The 18,224-nt window shown below is 45.8% G+C and overlaps 1 protein-coding gene across 1 annotated transcript; it reads right to left on the reverse strand.

Moving 5' to 3' along the window:
- Nucleotides 1–32: 32 nt before the first annotated feature.
- ZSWIM3 (zinc finger SWIM-type containing 3) lies at nt 33–17,933 on the reverse strand. Its single transcript, XM_080925710.1, has 2 exons — nt 17,764–17,933; nt 33–2,250 (listed from the first exon to the last, which is right to left on the reverse strand). The coding sequence occupies exons 1-2, from the start codon at nt 17,916–17,918 to the stop codon at nt 330–332; spliced, it is 2,076 nt and encodes a 691-aa protein (XP_080781836.1). The 5' UTR covers nt 17,919–17,933; the 3' UTR covers nt 33–329.
- Nucleotides 17,934–18,224: the final 291 nt, after the last annotated feature.

Consider the following 18,224-nt stretch of genomic DNA (forward strand, 5'->3'; position numbering starts at 1 on the left):
CTGAGAACAAAGCTTCTTTCCAGGCCCATGTTTTATCCTCACCTGGGCAAGGGCTCACCTCTGTAGGCTGGGAAGAACGGAGCATGACCTTTCAGTATGGAATAGCTTTGGCTTGGAACAATGAATGAGGTGTTTATAGAACGCCAAAGGTAGGGCTAAAATGGGGCAGGTTAAAGGATTGTCACAGTGGAGTCCCTCTCTCCCCCAGTTTTAGGATCTTCTTAGCCTTTACCTAGGAAGACACTGATAAAAATACTGACCTCCAGCCTGACCCGCCATTTTGAGCTGTCCCGAGGTGGTTTTGAGATGAAGTTCACAGTACAAAAACTTCAATTGTGAACCATGGCTTCAGCAAGAGGGGGGCTGTCTCCTTCCTCTAGCTTTCCCCAGAGGAAAGGGAGGCAGCCCACATCTCTGAAGTCAACTGGCTGCTGACTGGACTCAGGCAGCTGATAGGGGTCCGCCCAGATGTCCACAATCTTGCGCAGGGTGGAGCAGCGCTCCTCCAGCTCTGGTCCCTCGGTTTGCATCAGCAGGTTTGCCAGCTCCCTGCTTAGGTCCCGAATCATGTGGTTCTGACTTTGTTTTTCAGGCTGATCTGTGTTTGGGATTATGCCGCGGTCTTGCAGCTCCCCATTGGGGTCAAGGAGGTGCTGGTATTTCTTCTGCCACCGGCAGCACACCATGGCTTCCCCTACTGGCTGCTGGCTAGTATGCAACAGAGCCAAAATGTGGCGGCACGGCAGGTGGTAGCACTGCTGAAAGGAGCAGCTGCAGCTGCAGCCGTCTTTGCTCACCTGCTGTGAGTTCTCCAGCAGCTGAACAGCCACCGAGGAGCCAGCCTCCTCTACCAGGTGGGTGGAATTCTGTACCACCTGCCACTCATTATGACACAACTTGTAGGCTAGTTCAGAGCCGCTCTGGTGCAAGATGTCCAGCATGCCACCCTGGGGCTGTGGCAACTTCGACTGCGCTGAGTCTGGCTTGGTCTCTTCTACCTCTTCCACAGGAAGCCTGGTGGTGCTCCCTCCACAAATTCTAAAAGGCTTTTTGGGCCTTGGAAGCGTGCTTGGGAGCCGAGTTCTCTTTAACTTGTGAGAATTTGTGGGCAAGCTCTTCAGACCTTTGGTATTAAAGAAATCTATATAATCCACAAAGTGAAGGATGCAGTCCAGCAGAGACCGCTGCTCTCGGAAGAGGCTTGACACCTTGCTGGTGACTATGTCCAGACTGTCCATGTAGGTGTTACATGCATGCAGGCCCTTCCTCACATGCATGTACCACAGCAGTTCACAGGAGAACCAGTGGGCCTGGAGGAAACTGAAGAGTTCCTCATCCAGTAGGGCTTGGGACATCACACAGAGATTTTTTAGGCTTGCATCAGAAGAGACAAACACAGCCTCCCGCAGAGCTTCTTTCATGAGCCTTTTAAAAGATGCATTTGCTGAACTCTGATGTAACTTCTTCTCCAAGAGACGAGTTGTGTGGTAGATAGAGAGGAGGGTGCGGGCAGTGGGGAAGATCTCCTGTAGAATAGCTCGGTGAGGGAATGAAGGGTCCACAAAAACCACCTTGACCTTCGGCCAATCAGAGTTGAATTCTGTAAAGATATTGAGCATCTTGGCCACAGAAGGAGCTGTCTCAGCCTTGAGCACAGCGAAGTGCACCACTCGACTCTCTCGCTCCTTGTTCTCCACCAAGAAAGCATATAGAATATGGCCCTGGCTGTTTTCCACCCGGTGCAACAAGAGAGTCTCTGGGAACCGGGTGAACAGGTCACTCATCTTGCTGCTCTGGAAGCTGAGTCGGTCTAGGTCTTGGCTGGTACCTACACTGAAGGAGGCCATTGAACCCTCGTCCACAGCGAGGAAGTTCTTCATCACTTTTGCTATCTTAGCCATATCAGAAGGACTGATGCCCTCCTCCTCTGGATTTGAGGGCTTGTGTATCTTATCTAGGCAAAAAGATGGCTCTACTTGGGGCTTCTCTGCTTTATCAAGGTCCTTCTTGTTGCTGAGCTGCACTGGCTGGAGTTCTTGCAGATATATTGCCTTCTGAGGTTTGCTAGTAGGGACTCCTCCAGCAGCATTAGGATCAGCATGTATGTGCTGGGTGTTCAGTTCACTGATAAACAGTCTATCTAGTCTCTCGTTGTACTGCAGGAGCAGGTACGCTGGACACCTGTCCACCTTCCGTGCTTTCTTCCTGTTTGACTGCGTCCGAATACAGACAAATTTCACCTGCACATATCTAGGGAAGGTAGAGGTGACAGTGAGAAAGGTGCTGGTTGCCCCTCTCTTAAGACCTCGTAGCCATTTATATTGACCAATACATTTCCTAGAGACTACAAAGTCTTCTAGAATGTGAGGGAGAAGAACGTGCAGCAACTCTCTAGTCACACTTTCGGCTCCCTCCTTCAAGACTGTCTCTATTACATCACCCCCTACTTTCTTCCACAGAGTTCTAAGGCCAGCTTATCTGTTTGTTTGTTATTATTATTTTTATTTTATTTTATTTTAGCTTGGGGACATCATGAAACTCATGATGTGGTCCCAGCTGGCCTTGAACTTGCTGCAACCTTCCTGGCTCAGCCCCCCATGAGCTGGGGCTACAGAAGTGAACAAGCTACTTACCACACCTGGCCTAAAGGCCTCATTTCTGCCATTCTGTCTGTTGCCATTTGTGGCCAGTGACCCCCACTCTGACGCAGGGTGTAAGGGGAAGCTGCCAACAGCAGTGGAGTGCTCAGCTAGTCTCTTCAGCGGATCCTAGCTGTGCTATAATCTAGTCCGAGCTCCCGGGAGGCCATGGCAAGAGTGCAGAAGCTGTAGGCCGACTCTCAGGCTATGCAGCAAGGCCTTTTCTTTCATTCAGGACACTGCTGCCACAAGCTCCTCCACAGCGACATGCTGAGGACCAGGACTGCCCACTGAGCTCTTCAGAGTCCTCTGGGGACAACATGTGCCTGGACTTACTTGTAGGAAAGGACATTTCTGATTGTTCCTGTAGAGAGAAATGTCTACATCCTGCTCTGTCTGTGTTTCGGTCTGTGATGGAGAGGGGACATCTAAGAAAGAACACCCTGGAGCTTCAGCACTCTGGATGGACAGTGTGATTTCAAGGGGATGGTCATCAACTTATCTGCTCTTTCTCTTATTCCATTCACCTCCCGGGCTCAAGACCCAATGAGAAGGGTTCTCCCTTCCCATCAGCCTTTATGAATGACCTCAAGATACAGTACTCTTGAATCTGATTTTCTGTATTCAATTAAAAGGTCTTACAGACCTTAGATATCAATACAAGCAGAGGTGAAATGGGGGAACACTGCGGGCCAAGTTGAGTCTTTTAAATCCAGGTTTCCCCTGGGAAGCTGTTTAATCTTGAACAAGTCATTTCACCTCTGTGGATACAGTATGCCCATTATAAATCGAGACAAGCTCATTAGGGTTATTGCAAGACTAAATGAACCACAACTAAAACATCTAGCCCAGAGCCTGTCTTGGCTTTTGTTTATGCTAGAGCCAAAGCAGCTGCTTTTGCAGTTCCCATGCCCAGCAACATTTAGTGGGGATGTCTCAAGTGCCAAGACTAACCCAGTCCTCAGTGTTCCTACGGCCTGACACAGTGCTGCTCTTTTAGCAGATGCTTATCAGTGATATAGTAGATAAATGAGTCACAGGCTACCAGCTGGAGGGATGGGTCACACCCCCGCCTCCTCAGGGAGTGGCCCAGCTGAAAAGCCAAGGGAGAGGGGAAAAGAAATCTCAGCCCCTGGCCTGCCCTGGCAGCCTGGGAGCTCTGCCTACTCTTTTCCAAACACTTATCCAGCTGGTCCAGTTTGCCCACCCTATGGGGCAAGTTTAGGAAAACAGGATATGTCAGTCTTGTGGTAACAGGGTGGAGGGGCCTGGGGCTGAGAACATATGTGTGTGTTATGGACACAGTACAGAGGTGGTGCCATCTCTAGTTTTGGTCAGGAAGGACTTGGAGTCCAGAGTAGTCCAGGCCAGCAAGTGAGGACCCACCCTTCTGTCTTAGAACAATGAACTGCCCACGGCTTCCTGTGCCCATTATAAAGTGTCTTCTGGAAGTGGCTTCTGTTTGTACCTTTGTTTGAATGATCCTCCCACTCTTCATCTCGAAGTACGTTCATCATTTAGGATACATGGAGCCATCATCTTTTCTAGAAGGCCTTACCCTCAACATATTAGCCCAATTCTAGTCATCTGATTATATTGACTTGCTGTGTATCTAGTGACAGTTTCGGGAGCCACTGCCAACACAACACAAAGCTCTTTTTACTATTCCTGATTCTACTTCCCAGCGGGGCTGGAATTTTGGGCATTCTTTTAATTTTTCTCATTCTTCATCCAATTTCCCTCCTTTCCTTAATTCTTTTTTTTTTTTAGTGGGTGGGGACAGGGCTTCACTTCATGGCCTTCTACCTGCCTTTGCCTGCCAAGTGCTGGGATTCCAGGCACGACCACCCTGCCCAGCATCTTTCTCTCTTCCTTTCTCATTATGCTAGGAAGCAAACCTAGAGCTTTGCACAGGGAGGCTGCTATTCTGCCACCAGCCTGACTCCAGTCTGTGTCTACTATGTGCACAAGTCTTTAGATGCTGCCCCACCGTTGCTACACAGTGAAAGATCCCGACGTCTCAGCTCACACCAGCAAGAATTCTAGTTTGTTCTTATTTTACAGAGGGAGGGAGTTTTCTATAAGGAGGCTCTATAAGGAGTATAAGAATCTAGGATTTACTCTTCCAGCCAATACCAGCACATCTGAGATTTGAACCAAGTTTGCTTGTCTATAGTCTAACTAGTTAGCCATTAATTTGCCCATTTTCTTTAAAAAAATTATCTCTGAGTTCCGTTTTTTCCCTCATTTGACCTTTACACATTGGTTAGGTTCAACAACCCCCCTTATAGATCTCTAATCAAGAGCTAGAGATGGCTCAGGTAAAGGTGTTGAGGAGAGACTTCACAAAGTTGTCCTCTGATTTATACAGACGCATGCCCTACCCTCTACAATACTATAAGCACACTGACACCTAAAATCTCACCGAGTTAAGGTGGGGATGGAGGATTGTGCCTGTGACCCCAGCACTTGGAAACTGAAGAAAGACTAACACATGTGGGCTGGAGAGATGGCTCAAGTGGTTAAGAGCACGAACTGCTCTTCCAAAGATCCTGAGTTCAAATCCCAGCAACCACATGGTGGCTCACAACCATCTGTAATGGGATCTGATGCCCTCTTCTGGTGAGTCTGAAGATAGTGACAGTGTTCTCATATACATAAAACAAATACATCTTAAAAAAAAAAAAAGACTAACGCCTGGGCTACATAGAGAATTGTGGGCTAGTCTAGACTAGAAAGCAAGATCTTTTCTCAAAAACAAACAAAAAATAGTCTGGGGCTGTAACTCAGTGGTAAAACCCTCCTTACCTTGATTGTGTGAAGCCCTAGGTTTAACCCCGAATACAACCAAAAATGAGAAAACAAACAAAAAACCCAACAATTTGTGCTTGTTCTGAAAATATACAGACATTTCCCTTGTCACTAACACTAACCAATGAACTTTAATGACATATCTGCAGTTCATGGAGGCGGTTATGTGTAGGGTATGTGTAAGAACTACGCCGTGCTATGTAAGAGGCTTGAGCATCCAATGGTTTTGATGTACGGGGCATCCTGGAGCCTGCCCACCTCCTGACACAGAGGGGACAATCATCATTTCATCTAATTCAAAACTGCTGCTTGTCAACTCGACCTCTTCCCGTCTCCCTGCCAAACAAAGCCAGTTCTGTCCAGGCTGCTGTTTCTCCACAACACAACTGCTTGCTTAGAGCAGCAACAGCCGATTGAGCCATTAAGGTAATGTGAGGACTCGGCCTGGACACTTGTCCTATTGTGGAGAAAGAGCTACAACAGGAAAGCTAGGAAGGGTTTCTCTTTTGGATGTGACTTCTGCATTTGTGTCCTGTGGGGAGCGGGACAGAATATGTCAGGCTTGAGGGTGTAGAATGGAGGATGCAAGGAGCCGAGCAGAGACAGTCACACTGCAGGCTCATTCTGCAGGCAGCAGCAATTCATAAGCAATTTTAAGTGAGTTATTAGTTAACTGAGGACTAAAGGATCCAATAAACTGGGTGTAGTAGCACATAACTATTTCCAGTACTCAGGAGGCTGAAGCAAGAGGACTGTCATGAATTCAGAGCGTAGTACATAAAATAAACAGTCCAATTCCCTCTCTCAACACAAACTCAAAACGACAACAAAAACTCCTGCGAAAATATCTTATGGAAATTAATAGGAAAAAAGATCTGAGTCAAAGTTTACCTTAAAATTATAGACTACAGGGTGGGGCTTGAGAGGTAGCTGTAGGGGGGTTAGCCTGAGGCTGCTTCTATTCTAATGCTAATACTAATAAACCCCTGAATTGGAATTAAATAAATTCTACAACAGGTGGCTCAGGAGTTTAGAGCAGTCGTAGATCTTGCAGAGGACCTAGGTTCAGTTCCCAGCACCCATAATAATTACTAACTCCAGTACCAGGGGATCTGATGATGCCCTCTCTGACCTCCTTGAGCACCAGGCACACAGATGCTGTGTACACATACATGCACACATGGTACATATACATACATGAAAAAATTACTCATACACACACACACACACACACACATATTATTTAAATCGGGACTAAAGGGGCTAGGGAGATGGCTCAGTCAGTAAAGTGCTTGCTAAGCAAGTGTGAGGACATATGTTTAGTCCCTAACATTCATAAAGAAACAAAACAAAAATGAAAGGGGCTGGAGAGATGGCTCAGCGGTTAAGAGCACTGGCTGTTCTTCTGGTCTTGAGTTCAAATCCCAGCAACCACATGGTGGCTCACAATCATCTGTAATGAGATCTGATGCCCTCTTGTGGTGGATCTGACCACAGCTACAGTGTATAGTATATAATAATAATAAAATAAAATAAAACCCCAAAACAAAACAAAACAAAATGAAAAAAACAAACAAACAAACAAAAAACAACCAACCAAAACAACAATGAAACTATTGGGAATAGCTGTGTGTAGCTATAATTCCAGTGCTGCAGAGATCTGCAGAGCTGGAGACAGGAGGATCCCTGGGGCCTTGCTGTCCGGTGAGTCTAGCCAAATCACTGAACTTACTGTTTAGTAAGAGATACTGTCACAAACCAATCCAATCCAAAACAGTGGAGAGGATCAACCTCCACACTTAAGCAAGCATCACATTCAGTGTAAGTGTACCTGTACACACACACACACACACACACACACACACACACACACACACACATGATTACAAGGCACAGTGGTGCATGCCTGTAATGTGTGAATGTGAAGCAAGAGGAGAAATGGAGTTGGAGGGCTGTGGGTGAGACCCTGTCTCTCAGACAGACAGAGCTGGGTGGCAAATTTGTAATCTCAGCCCCCTGCAGGCAGAGGCAGGAAAAGCCTTGGAAATTCAAAGCCAAGCAGGACAACACAGCTAGCCAGGGGTAGGTAGGAATACCTCAAAAGAAGTAGAGTAGGGCAAGAGACCTGTAAACTCAAACCCAGACATATCTAGAAAGAGGAATTTCTTTTTCTTTGTGGAGACAGTCTCTCAAAGTAGCCCTCCCTGTCCTAGAACTTGCCATAGAGATCAAGCTGGCCTCAAACTCAAAGATCCACCTGCCTCTGTTTCCTAAATGCTGGGTTAAAGGAGTGAGCCTCCACACAGGAGAGAGGCTCTTAATTTAGACAATACCTCCATAAGATTGGACTGCAGGCGCAAGCCTAGGCTAAATCTTCTTGATTAATGATTGACATGAAAAGGCCCCATCACCTGTGGGTGGTGCCACCCCTGAGCAGGTGATCCTGGATGGTGGAAGAAAGCAGACTGATCAGGCTACGAGAGGCAGGACTCTATCAGCTCCGTCCTCCAGGTCCCCCCTGACCTCCTGCCCTGAGGTCCTCCAACAGTACACTGATAAGCACACAGCCGCAGGTCAGACAAACTCTCCTCCCCGAGGTGCTTTGGTCGCAGTGTCTATCATAACAACAGACACCAAACGGGGTTCAGTGCACCTGAGGCTTAGTTATGAGGGGTACAGTTCAGATCCCCGTACCCAAGTACTGTAAACTCCTGCTCGGAGGGGCCCAAGGGAGCCTTCTGGCTTCAGCACATGCACAGGCGTAAGGAACTCACATACATATTTAAAAAAACAAGTCAAACAAACACAAAACCTAAAACTAACTTTTGTTGTTTGTTTTTTTTTTTTTTCCAGATAGGGTTTCTTTTTGTGTATAGACCTGGCTGTTCTGGAACTCACTCTGTAGACCAGGCTGGTCTCAAACTCAGAGATCCACGTACCTCTGTCTCCTGAGTGCTGGGATTAAAGGTGTGTGTCTTTACCATCTGGCTCAACTTTGTTTTGTTTCTCTGCGCACAACTCCCCAAAGTCTATGCTATTCCTCAATTACTGTCCTGGTCTTTCTCAAGCTTCCTAGGGTATAACTCCTGGAACCTCTGCCTTCTTGGTTTCCTGCCTCCATTTACCACTTCAGAAGACTATCAAGGGTTTATGAAGGGTTTACTTTCAAGGGTTCCACCAATCCTTCAGCCTTTGAGAGCTGTGTGTGTGCAATTTCAGTTTGCATGGTTTTATCTGCAATGTGTTAATCTGTTCATTAACTGATTCATCAGCTACATACTACCATTGATGTTAAGGAAACGGTGCAGGACCTGGCAAGAAAGCATAATACATGTGTTAGTGTGTTAAGAATTAAGTGACGGGGGCTGGAGAGTTGGCTCAGTGGTTAAGAGCACTGACTGCTCTTCCAGGGGTCCTGAGTTCAAATTCTAGCAACCACATAGTGTCTCACAACTATCTGTAATGGGATCTGATGCCCTCTTCTGGTGTGTCTGAGACAGCTACAGTGTACTATTATACATAAGATAAATAGATCTTAAAAATAAAAGATGGTATAAGAATTAAGTGACTTATGTCTAAGTTTCCTAGCAAAGAACCTGGAACATGTACTTCAGTGAGCATGTCGGAAAAGGGCAGTGACTGAACTGAAGAGCAATGGACAGACGTTGAACTCTGAAGGACATGAACTCTCAAACAGAGGGGCTGGGACAGGCTGTCTGTAAAGGGCACTCAAAAAGTATCACAGATTTTCTCACTTGATAGGGGTTTTAAAGAGAAAAAAATACAGAAGTCTTGATATATGAAAATGTATTTGGCCTTTGTCCTGCTCCCTGATCTATATGTCTAAATTTCTTTTCATTTTCAAAATGGTAAGTATCTTTATGTAGGCAAGTGAACCACCTGAAGGCTGAAGGCAACTCACTGGAAACATCAGGACAGAGTTCATTACAGGCCAGGGTAAATTACAATGCAGCCCAGTTGTCCTCAGACTCACCAGCAACACAGCCCAGCTCTCCTGCACAGTGCAGTGGTAGGTGCTGGTAATCCCCAAATTCAGAGGCAGAGTGAAGAGGGTCCCTCAGGTTCAAGTCCAGCTTGTTTTACATGGAGCTCCAGGCCAGCCACCCACTGAGACTCTATCTCAAAAGCAAAACCATACAAAATCCAACAAAGACAAAACAGCCCTAATCACTGTAGAGAGAATGTTAACAAAGGGCAGCCAGTCAAGGAAAAGGTCCAAATATTTTCTCCTTTACAAACTGCTTCCATGACCTGCAAGAAGGATTTCTTATGAACGTGGGTTTGAAAAAGTCTTTGTTTTTGAGACAGGGTTTCACTGTATAGCCCTGCTTTACCTGGAGCTCTCTATATAGATCAGGCTGGCCTTGAATTCACAGAAATTTGTCCACCTCTCTAGTGCTGAAGTTAAGGATATGTACCCTCACATCCGGCTGGTCTCCATTCTTAAATTATTTGCTACAATGACCCTTAAGAGTTTTTCTAACTAGGGAGCCAATGAGATGGTTTAGGGTATAAGTGCTTGCTGCTAAGCCTGACTACTTAATTTTGATCCCTGGGATTCACATGGTGGAAGGAGAGAAACATATCCAAGAGTTTTCCTCGGACCTCCACATACACAGAGCACAAAACAAACAAATAAATAAAGAAATGGAACTTTCTAATTGATATATATATATATATATATATATATATATTTCAATCTTATTTTATTATATTGTATGTTCTATGTGCATGTATGGCTGTGCACTACATGCATGCAGTGCCCTGGAGGCCAGAAGATGCTGGATCCCCTGGAACAGGAGTCAAGGATGATTGTGAGCCACTACAAGGGTACTGGGAATCAAACCTGGGTCTTTTGCATAGATAATGAGTGTTTTTAACCACTGCAACATCTCTATAGTCCTAACAGAAATATAAACATAGAATCTCATTTTGTAGCCTAGGATAAACTATTATTAAAGGCATGTGTCACCATACCAGATTTTTATTTTATTTTATATTTCTTTCTCTCTCTCTCTCTTTTATTAGATACTCTATTTACATTTGAAATGTTATCCCTTTACCCTGTTCCGCTCCCATCCCCCTCCCCCTCCAGTTGCCTTCAGAAAGGTGCACTCTTTTCTGATCCCCCTCTCCACCCTATTGCCTTGTCATTCCCCTACATTGGGACAATGTGCCCTCTCTGGAACAAAAGCCTCTTCTCACATTGATGTCAGACACTGCTATCTTCAGCTACATATACAACTGGATCAATAGGTCTCTCAAAGTGTACACAAAGGTTGGTGTTTTACTCCATGGGAGTTTTGGAGGGTTTGGTTGGTTGATAATGTTATCTTCCCATGAGGTTGCAACCCCTTTCAACTCCTTAGGTCTTTTCTTAAGCAACCTCATTGGGTTATTTTATATTTCTAATTAGTGTACAAAAACAGTACATTTCAACATGCCATTCTGTACTGGCTGGTTTTGTGTTAACACAAGCTGGAGTTATCACAGAGAAAGGAGCCTCAGTTGAGGAAATGCCTCCATGAGATCCAGCTGTAAGACATTTTCTCTACTAGTGATCAAGGGGGGAGGGCCCAGCCCATTGTGGGTGGAGCCATCCCTGGGCTGGTAGACCTGGATTTTATAAGAAAGCAAGCTGTGTAAGCCAGGGGAAGCAAGCCAGTAAGCAACATCCCTCCATGGCTTCTGTATCAGCTCCTGCTTCCTGACCTGCTTGAGTTCCAGTCCTGACTTCTTTTGGTGATGAACAGCATGTAGAAGTGTAAGCTGAATAAACCCTTTTCTCCTCAACTTGCTTCTTGGTCATTATGTTTTGTGCAGGAATAGAAACCCTGACTAAGACACATTCATGCATATATATGTGTGTAATATGTATACATATACATGTATATATCATTGTATATTATATGTACCATATTGATTTCATATACATATGTATTTACTAGTGTTTTTGAGGCTGGGTCTTATACTGTAGCCCAGGCTAGCGTGGAATTTACAGTAATTTCCTATGTTAGCCTTCCAAGGGCTGGATTTATAGGAGTTTACACCAAACTTGGTTAATGTGGGACTGGAGACAGAACCTGGAGCTTTGTGCATGTTAGGCAAGCATTCTAGTCAACTGGGCTACATTCCCAGGCTGCCTGCTGCCCTCTCATAAGCCCCCCCACCCCTTCATTTTTGTTTTCTGCAGTGCTGCGTATTTAACCCAGTCCCTTAAGAGTGCCAGGGAAATGTGGGTTCTGCCACCCACAGTTCATAAATGACACTATCCTGTGGTGCTGGCATTAAACCCAGGACCTTGCTCAAGGAAGTTACACACCTCACCACTGAGCCATTGTCCCTACCTTCTCACGTCTCCTCCTTTTTTGAGACAGGATCTTACCCCATAGCCCAGGCTGCCTTTGAACTCATTATATTGCTGAGGCTGGTCTCAAACTCATGTCAGTACTCTTTCCTGAGCCTCCCAAGTGCTGAGATTACAGTCTGTGCCGCCAGTCCCGCTAGACTCTATCCTACCCACTACGTTCGTTCTATGGTTTACTGTAGTTACAGCTCAGCAGTCACTGGTTCTGATGCTACATACAGCTTACTTCTCATCAAACCCTCCGCTGTTTTGTTTTGTCTCCCAGGGCTTTGTATATGCTCTGTAGGTAAGCACCCTAACTCTCACTATATTCCCTAGTCTACCTCCTCTTTCTTTTTTTGGGTGGGGGGTAAATTTACTTTTAGGACGAGAAAGATGGCTCAATAGCTTAGCAATTAAGAGCACTTGCTGGTCTTCTGGAGGACTCAGGTTGAATTCTTAGCATTCACATGGAAATTCACAACTGTACCTAATTCCAGTGGAACTGACACTCTCTTATAGCCTCTGTGGGCACTGCCTGCATATGTTACACAGAAATACACTCAGGCAAAGTATAGATCCAAATAAAAATAATAAACTCACAAAAATGTAAGTAGTTTTAGTTATGTGCATGTGTCTGATGCCCATGCACCTGAGTGCAGTGCCCTTTGAGTCCTACAGAGGACATCAGATCCCTGGAATTGGACATAAAGGCAATTGTCAGCTGCTTGACAAAGGTGCTGAAAACTACATTTGAATACTCTAGCAAGAGCAGCAAATGCTTTTAACTGTTGAACCACCTCCTCATTTTATAAAGGATAAAAGTTCATTGTGGAGGTTAAAACTCTTGTCCTAGGTCAAGGACAAAGGCTAGCTGACTCCAGAGCTCTCAACCTCTAACCCTTATGCCTGCTGATCCTCATCTTAAATTGCTAACTTCCCGTAAGTTCAACTGCCATTGCTATCCATATAACCTCTGCACTATTAGTTTCAAATAAAACTTAAAATTATTTAATGTGCATGGGTGTTTTGTTTGAATGTATGTCTGCGCAACATTGGCATGCCTGTGCCTAAGGAGGTCAGAAGAGGGTACCAGATGCCCTGGAACTAGAGTTACAGACTGGGCATTGAAGCCAGGTCCATTTAAAGAACAGCACGTGCTCTTAGCTACCCTGACATACTCCAGCCCTCAGATGATTTCCTTTAAATCAAATGCCACTTTTACTCTGTTTGGTAAAGAAGCTCATGTGAATATAGTAGATAAGAATTTAGAAGGCATGGCCTTGTTGGAGTAGGTGTGGTCTTGCTGGAGAAAGTGTGTCACTGTGGAGGTGGGCTTTAAGGTCTCATATGCTCAAAGCTAGGCTTACTGTGGCAGTTCTCAACCTGTGGCCTGAGGTTCAAGAATTTTCAGCTCCTTTTCCATTACCATGTTTGCCTGAATGTCACCATATTTCCTACCATGACAATAATGAGCTAAATCTCTGAACTGTAAGTCAGCCCCAATTATGTTCTCCTTTATAAGAGCTGCTGTGTGGGCTGGAGAGATGGCTCAGTGGTTACGAGCACTGGCTGCTGAGTTCATTTCCCAGCAACCACATGCTCTATGCTCTCTTCTGACCTGCAACTATACATGCAGCAGAGCACTCATATACATAACTTAAATAAATAAAAATTCAGGGAGCTGGAGAGATGGCTCAGTGGTTAAGAGAACTTACTATTCTTCTAGAGGTCCTGAGTTCAAATTCCAGCAAACACATGGCAGTTTACAACCATCTGTAATAAGATCTGATGTTCTCTTCTGGTGTATCTGAAGACAGCTACTTATATATAATAAGTAAATCTTATAATAGTAAAATGTATTAATATTAATGTACTTATATTTCACAGCAATACGACCCCTAACTAAGACAGTGTATATACTTGGCTGTGGGAACATCTATTAAGTTATCTCTTGAAAACATTTCTGCCACCTGCCCTCTAGCTCCTTCGACAGTGAGCTCTACAGAGAGCCAGGGTGCCATACATGATCCAAATCATCAATTAGAACCTGGTGTGGAGATGCACGCCTTTAACCCCAACACTCAGGAGGCAGAGGCACATGGATCTCTGCATTTGAGGCCAGCCTTGTCTACAGAGCAAGTTCCAGGGCAGCCAGAGCTACACAGATAGATCCTGTCTCAAAAACAAACAACACTGAACATCCTAGTGGCTTTGATCTCAGCCTTGGGAGGTGATTCGGGAGACCCTTTTTCCAAACAAGCTCTTACTGGAATCTCAGGATGGGGAAGGCAGGTAAAATATCACTGTATGTTTTGGGCAAGGCTGGCATAAGGGTGAGATCCTGCTTCAAAAATCAAACAAAAGAAATTTCTTTTGATTTTTCAAGACAGGGTTTCTCTCCATAGCTGTCCTGGAACTCACTCTGTAGACCAGGCTGGCCTTGAACTCAGAGATCCACCTCTATCTGCCTCCCAAGTGCTGGGATTTGTCTCTGCTGAGGATCAAGAGGCCCATATAAATTCTGTTAGTCAGTACTGTCTTCAGGGGCTGCCCAGCCCAGTGCCCTCATTTTATGCCCTCCCTAATGCCTGCCCATTGGTAAGTACAAGTTTGTTGATGCAATCAGAGAAGAAGTGACATTGAAAAGTTTCTCCAGCACAGCAGTTAAAGCAGCACAAGGTGGAAAAGGTGACGCTGGTCTGACACTGCACACAGTAACCGTGCGCAGCTTGACCCTTCTCCCTGCTCTGACTTGTGTCCCTTTCCACCACTGTGCTTGGGCTTGCTACGTCTCTCTTCTGCGCCATCTTACTTCAGTGCTCACACCTGAAGCTAACCCTGACCTCCCTCTGCATCTCAAGTATCACAGAGCAGAGCAGATGGGCGGTAGAGACAGGAGGCTAGTTTGCAGCAATGTAATATGTAAACCAGGCTGATAGGGATCTGCCTGTCTCTGCCTCTGGAGTGCTGAGATTAAAGGAACGGATCAGTTCTACCATGTTTTCTGAGATAGCCTCTCACTGAACTGAAGCCCACAGATTCAGCTAGGTTAGCTAGCCAAAGTGCTCTGGGAATCAACCACCTGTCTTTGCCCACCTGGCACTGGGGTTACAGAGCCACATGACTGTGCCCAGCCTTTAAGCAGAAGTGGGGATGTGAACTCAGTTCCCTGTACTTGCAGGACAGACATTTTCTTGCCTAAACAATTTCCCTTGCCCCTATTTACATTGCTTAAGAACCACAAAACTTGGAGCTAGAGAAATGGCTCTGCAGTTAAGAACAGTTGCTGCTCTTCCAGAGGACTTGACTTCAGTGCTCAGTACACACACTGGATGGTTCTCAACTGCCTGTAACTCCATGAGATCCAATGTTCTCTTCCAGCCTTCACACACACAAATATAAATAAAAATGAGTCTTTAAAAATTAAAGATGAAAATGAAGGCCTGAATTCATTATTTTTTTTTAGAGCAGTACCCATTTCCCTAAATCATGTTTAACACTTGACAAGTCATTTACTCAACAGTAAATGCCTACCATGGACAACCACGATGCTGGATGCTGGACAACCCGCCTGTGGGGCAGCTATGGAGTCCAGGCATCTCAGTTGCAGGAAGCACTTTCTGACAGATTGCAACTGACCTCATCTTCTGACCAAGCATGGCAGCCTAGTTGGTACAGGATGCCATCTTCTTCACAGATCTGGGCCTTCACTCCCATGGGTCTGTCTCATTAAATGCCTGACACTCATTACTTAACCACTGCTCTCCTATTCCCGGCCCAGGGAAACACAGCCATTTTAGTGGGAAGCCTTGTATGCTTCTCCAGTATTTGTTACTTCTTTCTTTGTAGCTCTCTTGGGGGAGAGGGGACAGGGTTCCTCCATGCAGCCCTGGCTGGTCCAGAACTCACTATGTAGACCAGGCAGGCCTTGACGCCATCAGAGGACCACCTTGTCTTTGCTTTCCCAGTGCTGGGATTAAAGGTGCACACCACCAAAAGAAAAATGCCCGATGTTTCTTTTATAGCTCTTTTATATTTTACTTGTTTGGTTTTTAGAGAAGGGTTTCTTTGCCCTGTAGTCCAGGCTGCTTTGGAGTTCACTATGTATTGTAGGCTGCCTTCAGACCTCATCCTTTTGAATATCTCTTCTGAAGACATTTACCACTCAGAGGCACGGTTTGCAGATCCCACCTCATGCAGCGGTTGAAATCTCTTACATAACACAGTGGGCTGTGGGCATAGAGCCTCCCATATTCTTTAAATCATCTCTAGGTTACAATAACAAACACAATGCAAATCCTATGCAAATAGTTTGAAAGACAAAGAGTCTCAGTCAGACATGGCGGATCACGTCTACAATCCCCAGCACTTGGGAGTCTGAGATGAGAATCACCATGAGTTTGGGGCTACTCAGGGCTACACAGAGAGGGCTTGTGCAAAAAGCAAAACAAAAAGTATATTTGTTCACGTCCACACTTCTGCTTAAAGACTTGCTGCCCTGGAACTCATTACTTAGGCCATGTTGACCTTCAACACACCCTTCCGAGGGCTGGGACTTAAAGGCATTCACCACCACACCCGACATATCATCAATGTGTGTGTGTGTGTGTGTGCCTGAGTGTATGCATGTGTACCGTAAGCTTGCAGGAGCCCTTAGAGGTCAGAAGGGTGGAGTGGAACTCCTAGAACTGGAATTACAGGTGCTAATAATCCACCACGTGGGTGCTGCGGACTGAGCCCAAGTCCTCCACGAGAGCAGGAAGTCCTCTTAACCGCGAGCTGTCCTTCCAGCCCCCATCGTTATTTTTGGTATTTTAATCCATACTGGTTTCCACGTCCAAGTAACTCCTTAGGGACACTTATTCATCCTTATGTGTACCCCAAGAATGACCCTGGACTTCAGAATGGCAGTCTGCAGAGTACTACCCAAAGAGCTCAATACTGGTCTCAAACTTTGGGGTACTCTGACCCTCAGTTGGGCTATATATTGTAATTAAAACTTGAATTGACTGACTTTCATATTGATTTATATAATGATTAGATTTCACAGCAAAACTCTGGCCACACAAGCCTTTCTTTTCACAAGGGAGTCAGGGAGGACTGCTTCCCTGTCTCTCTCTCTCTCTCTTGCCCCTTTGGTTTTTCAAGACAGGTTTTCTCTGTGTATCTCTGATTGTCCTAGAAGCTGCTCTGTAGACCACGTTGGCCTGGAATTCACAGAAATCTGCCTGCCTCTGCCTCCCCAGTGCTGGGATTAATGGTGTGCACCATCACCATCCTTTTCCTGTTCTTTTAAAAAAATGATTTGCTTCAAACTCATGATCCCCCTGCCTCTACCTTTTGCACTGGGATTCTAAACCTGCACCCTTATCGTTCTTTCGTTTAAAGGAAAACTAAAAGCTAAATTTATAGTAGGCTGTTTCACCTGAACCCTAAAATCACTGGCACTTTCACCAGCCCCTAGAGTCAAATGCACCAGAGAACTACCACCAATAATTCTGGCGCACACCTCTGCAGAGTAAAGCACCTGAGGAGCACCACCTTGGATAAGAAAGGGGGTTGAGAACCGCTGTATCTGGAGCTCAGGAATCATTTACAAAATCAATCAACGAAAAGAACCAACCAATGAGCACATTACTGCTTTGTAAAGAGGAGACTAATGGAGGAAATTACCAAGGCGTTTGGATTCACTCCTCAACAAGCTTTGTGCTTGAGAGAGATGCTCTCAATAAACAAATAAATAAAATGGGAAAACAACAAGATGCAGTTACTGCGAATTCCCAGAAAAGCTTGTGAATGAAGGAGTGGGACCAAGCACCGCGGGTAGCCCAAGGCCACGCCGGTGAGGTTTCCCTCGCTTTTCAGCAGGCATGGGCAACATGGCCCCATGCACGCCCTCCTCCTCCAGGTAGCCCTCCTCCCACCCTCCGGCCCCGCCCTTACAGGATATCCTCGCGGAAAGAGGTGCCGTTGTTGAGGTTATGGAAGCGGACGGAGATGCAGTCCCTGACAATGAAGGAGCACCTAGTCTCCTTTTTGTAGGCGCTGAAACACTCCTTGAAGTCCTCGTAGGTCTTAAAGCAGCTTCCTAGCTCCATGGCCGGGTACTGGCCCTCACGGAACCCAGAATCACGCCAGGGGTCAGAGGTCACTAGGTAACGGCTGGCACGGGCCCAGGTGCGGCCCCGACTGAGTGGCTTATTGGGAGCTTGGGAAGAGCCGGAGAAGAGACCGGTAAAAGCAACCTGGAGGCGACTTTGCTCTGTGACAGAAGGGAAATGACACTCATTCCTTATTATTTCATCTCCAATGCTCCGCCTCTTCGCTGATTCACCCAATCACACGCGAAGCTCTCAAACTGGCACAAATATTCTCCAATCATAAGATAGATACGGCCGCGCCCA

This window comes from Micromys minutus (genome assembly GCF_963924665.1).
Source record: "Micromys minutus genome assembly, chromosome: 11".
NCBI classification, from domain to species: domain Eukaryota; kingdom Metazoa; phylum Chordata; class Mammalia; order Rodentia; family Muridae; genus Micromys; species Micromys minutus.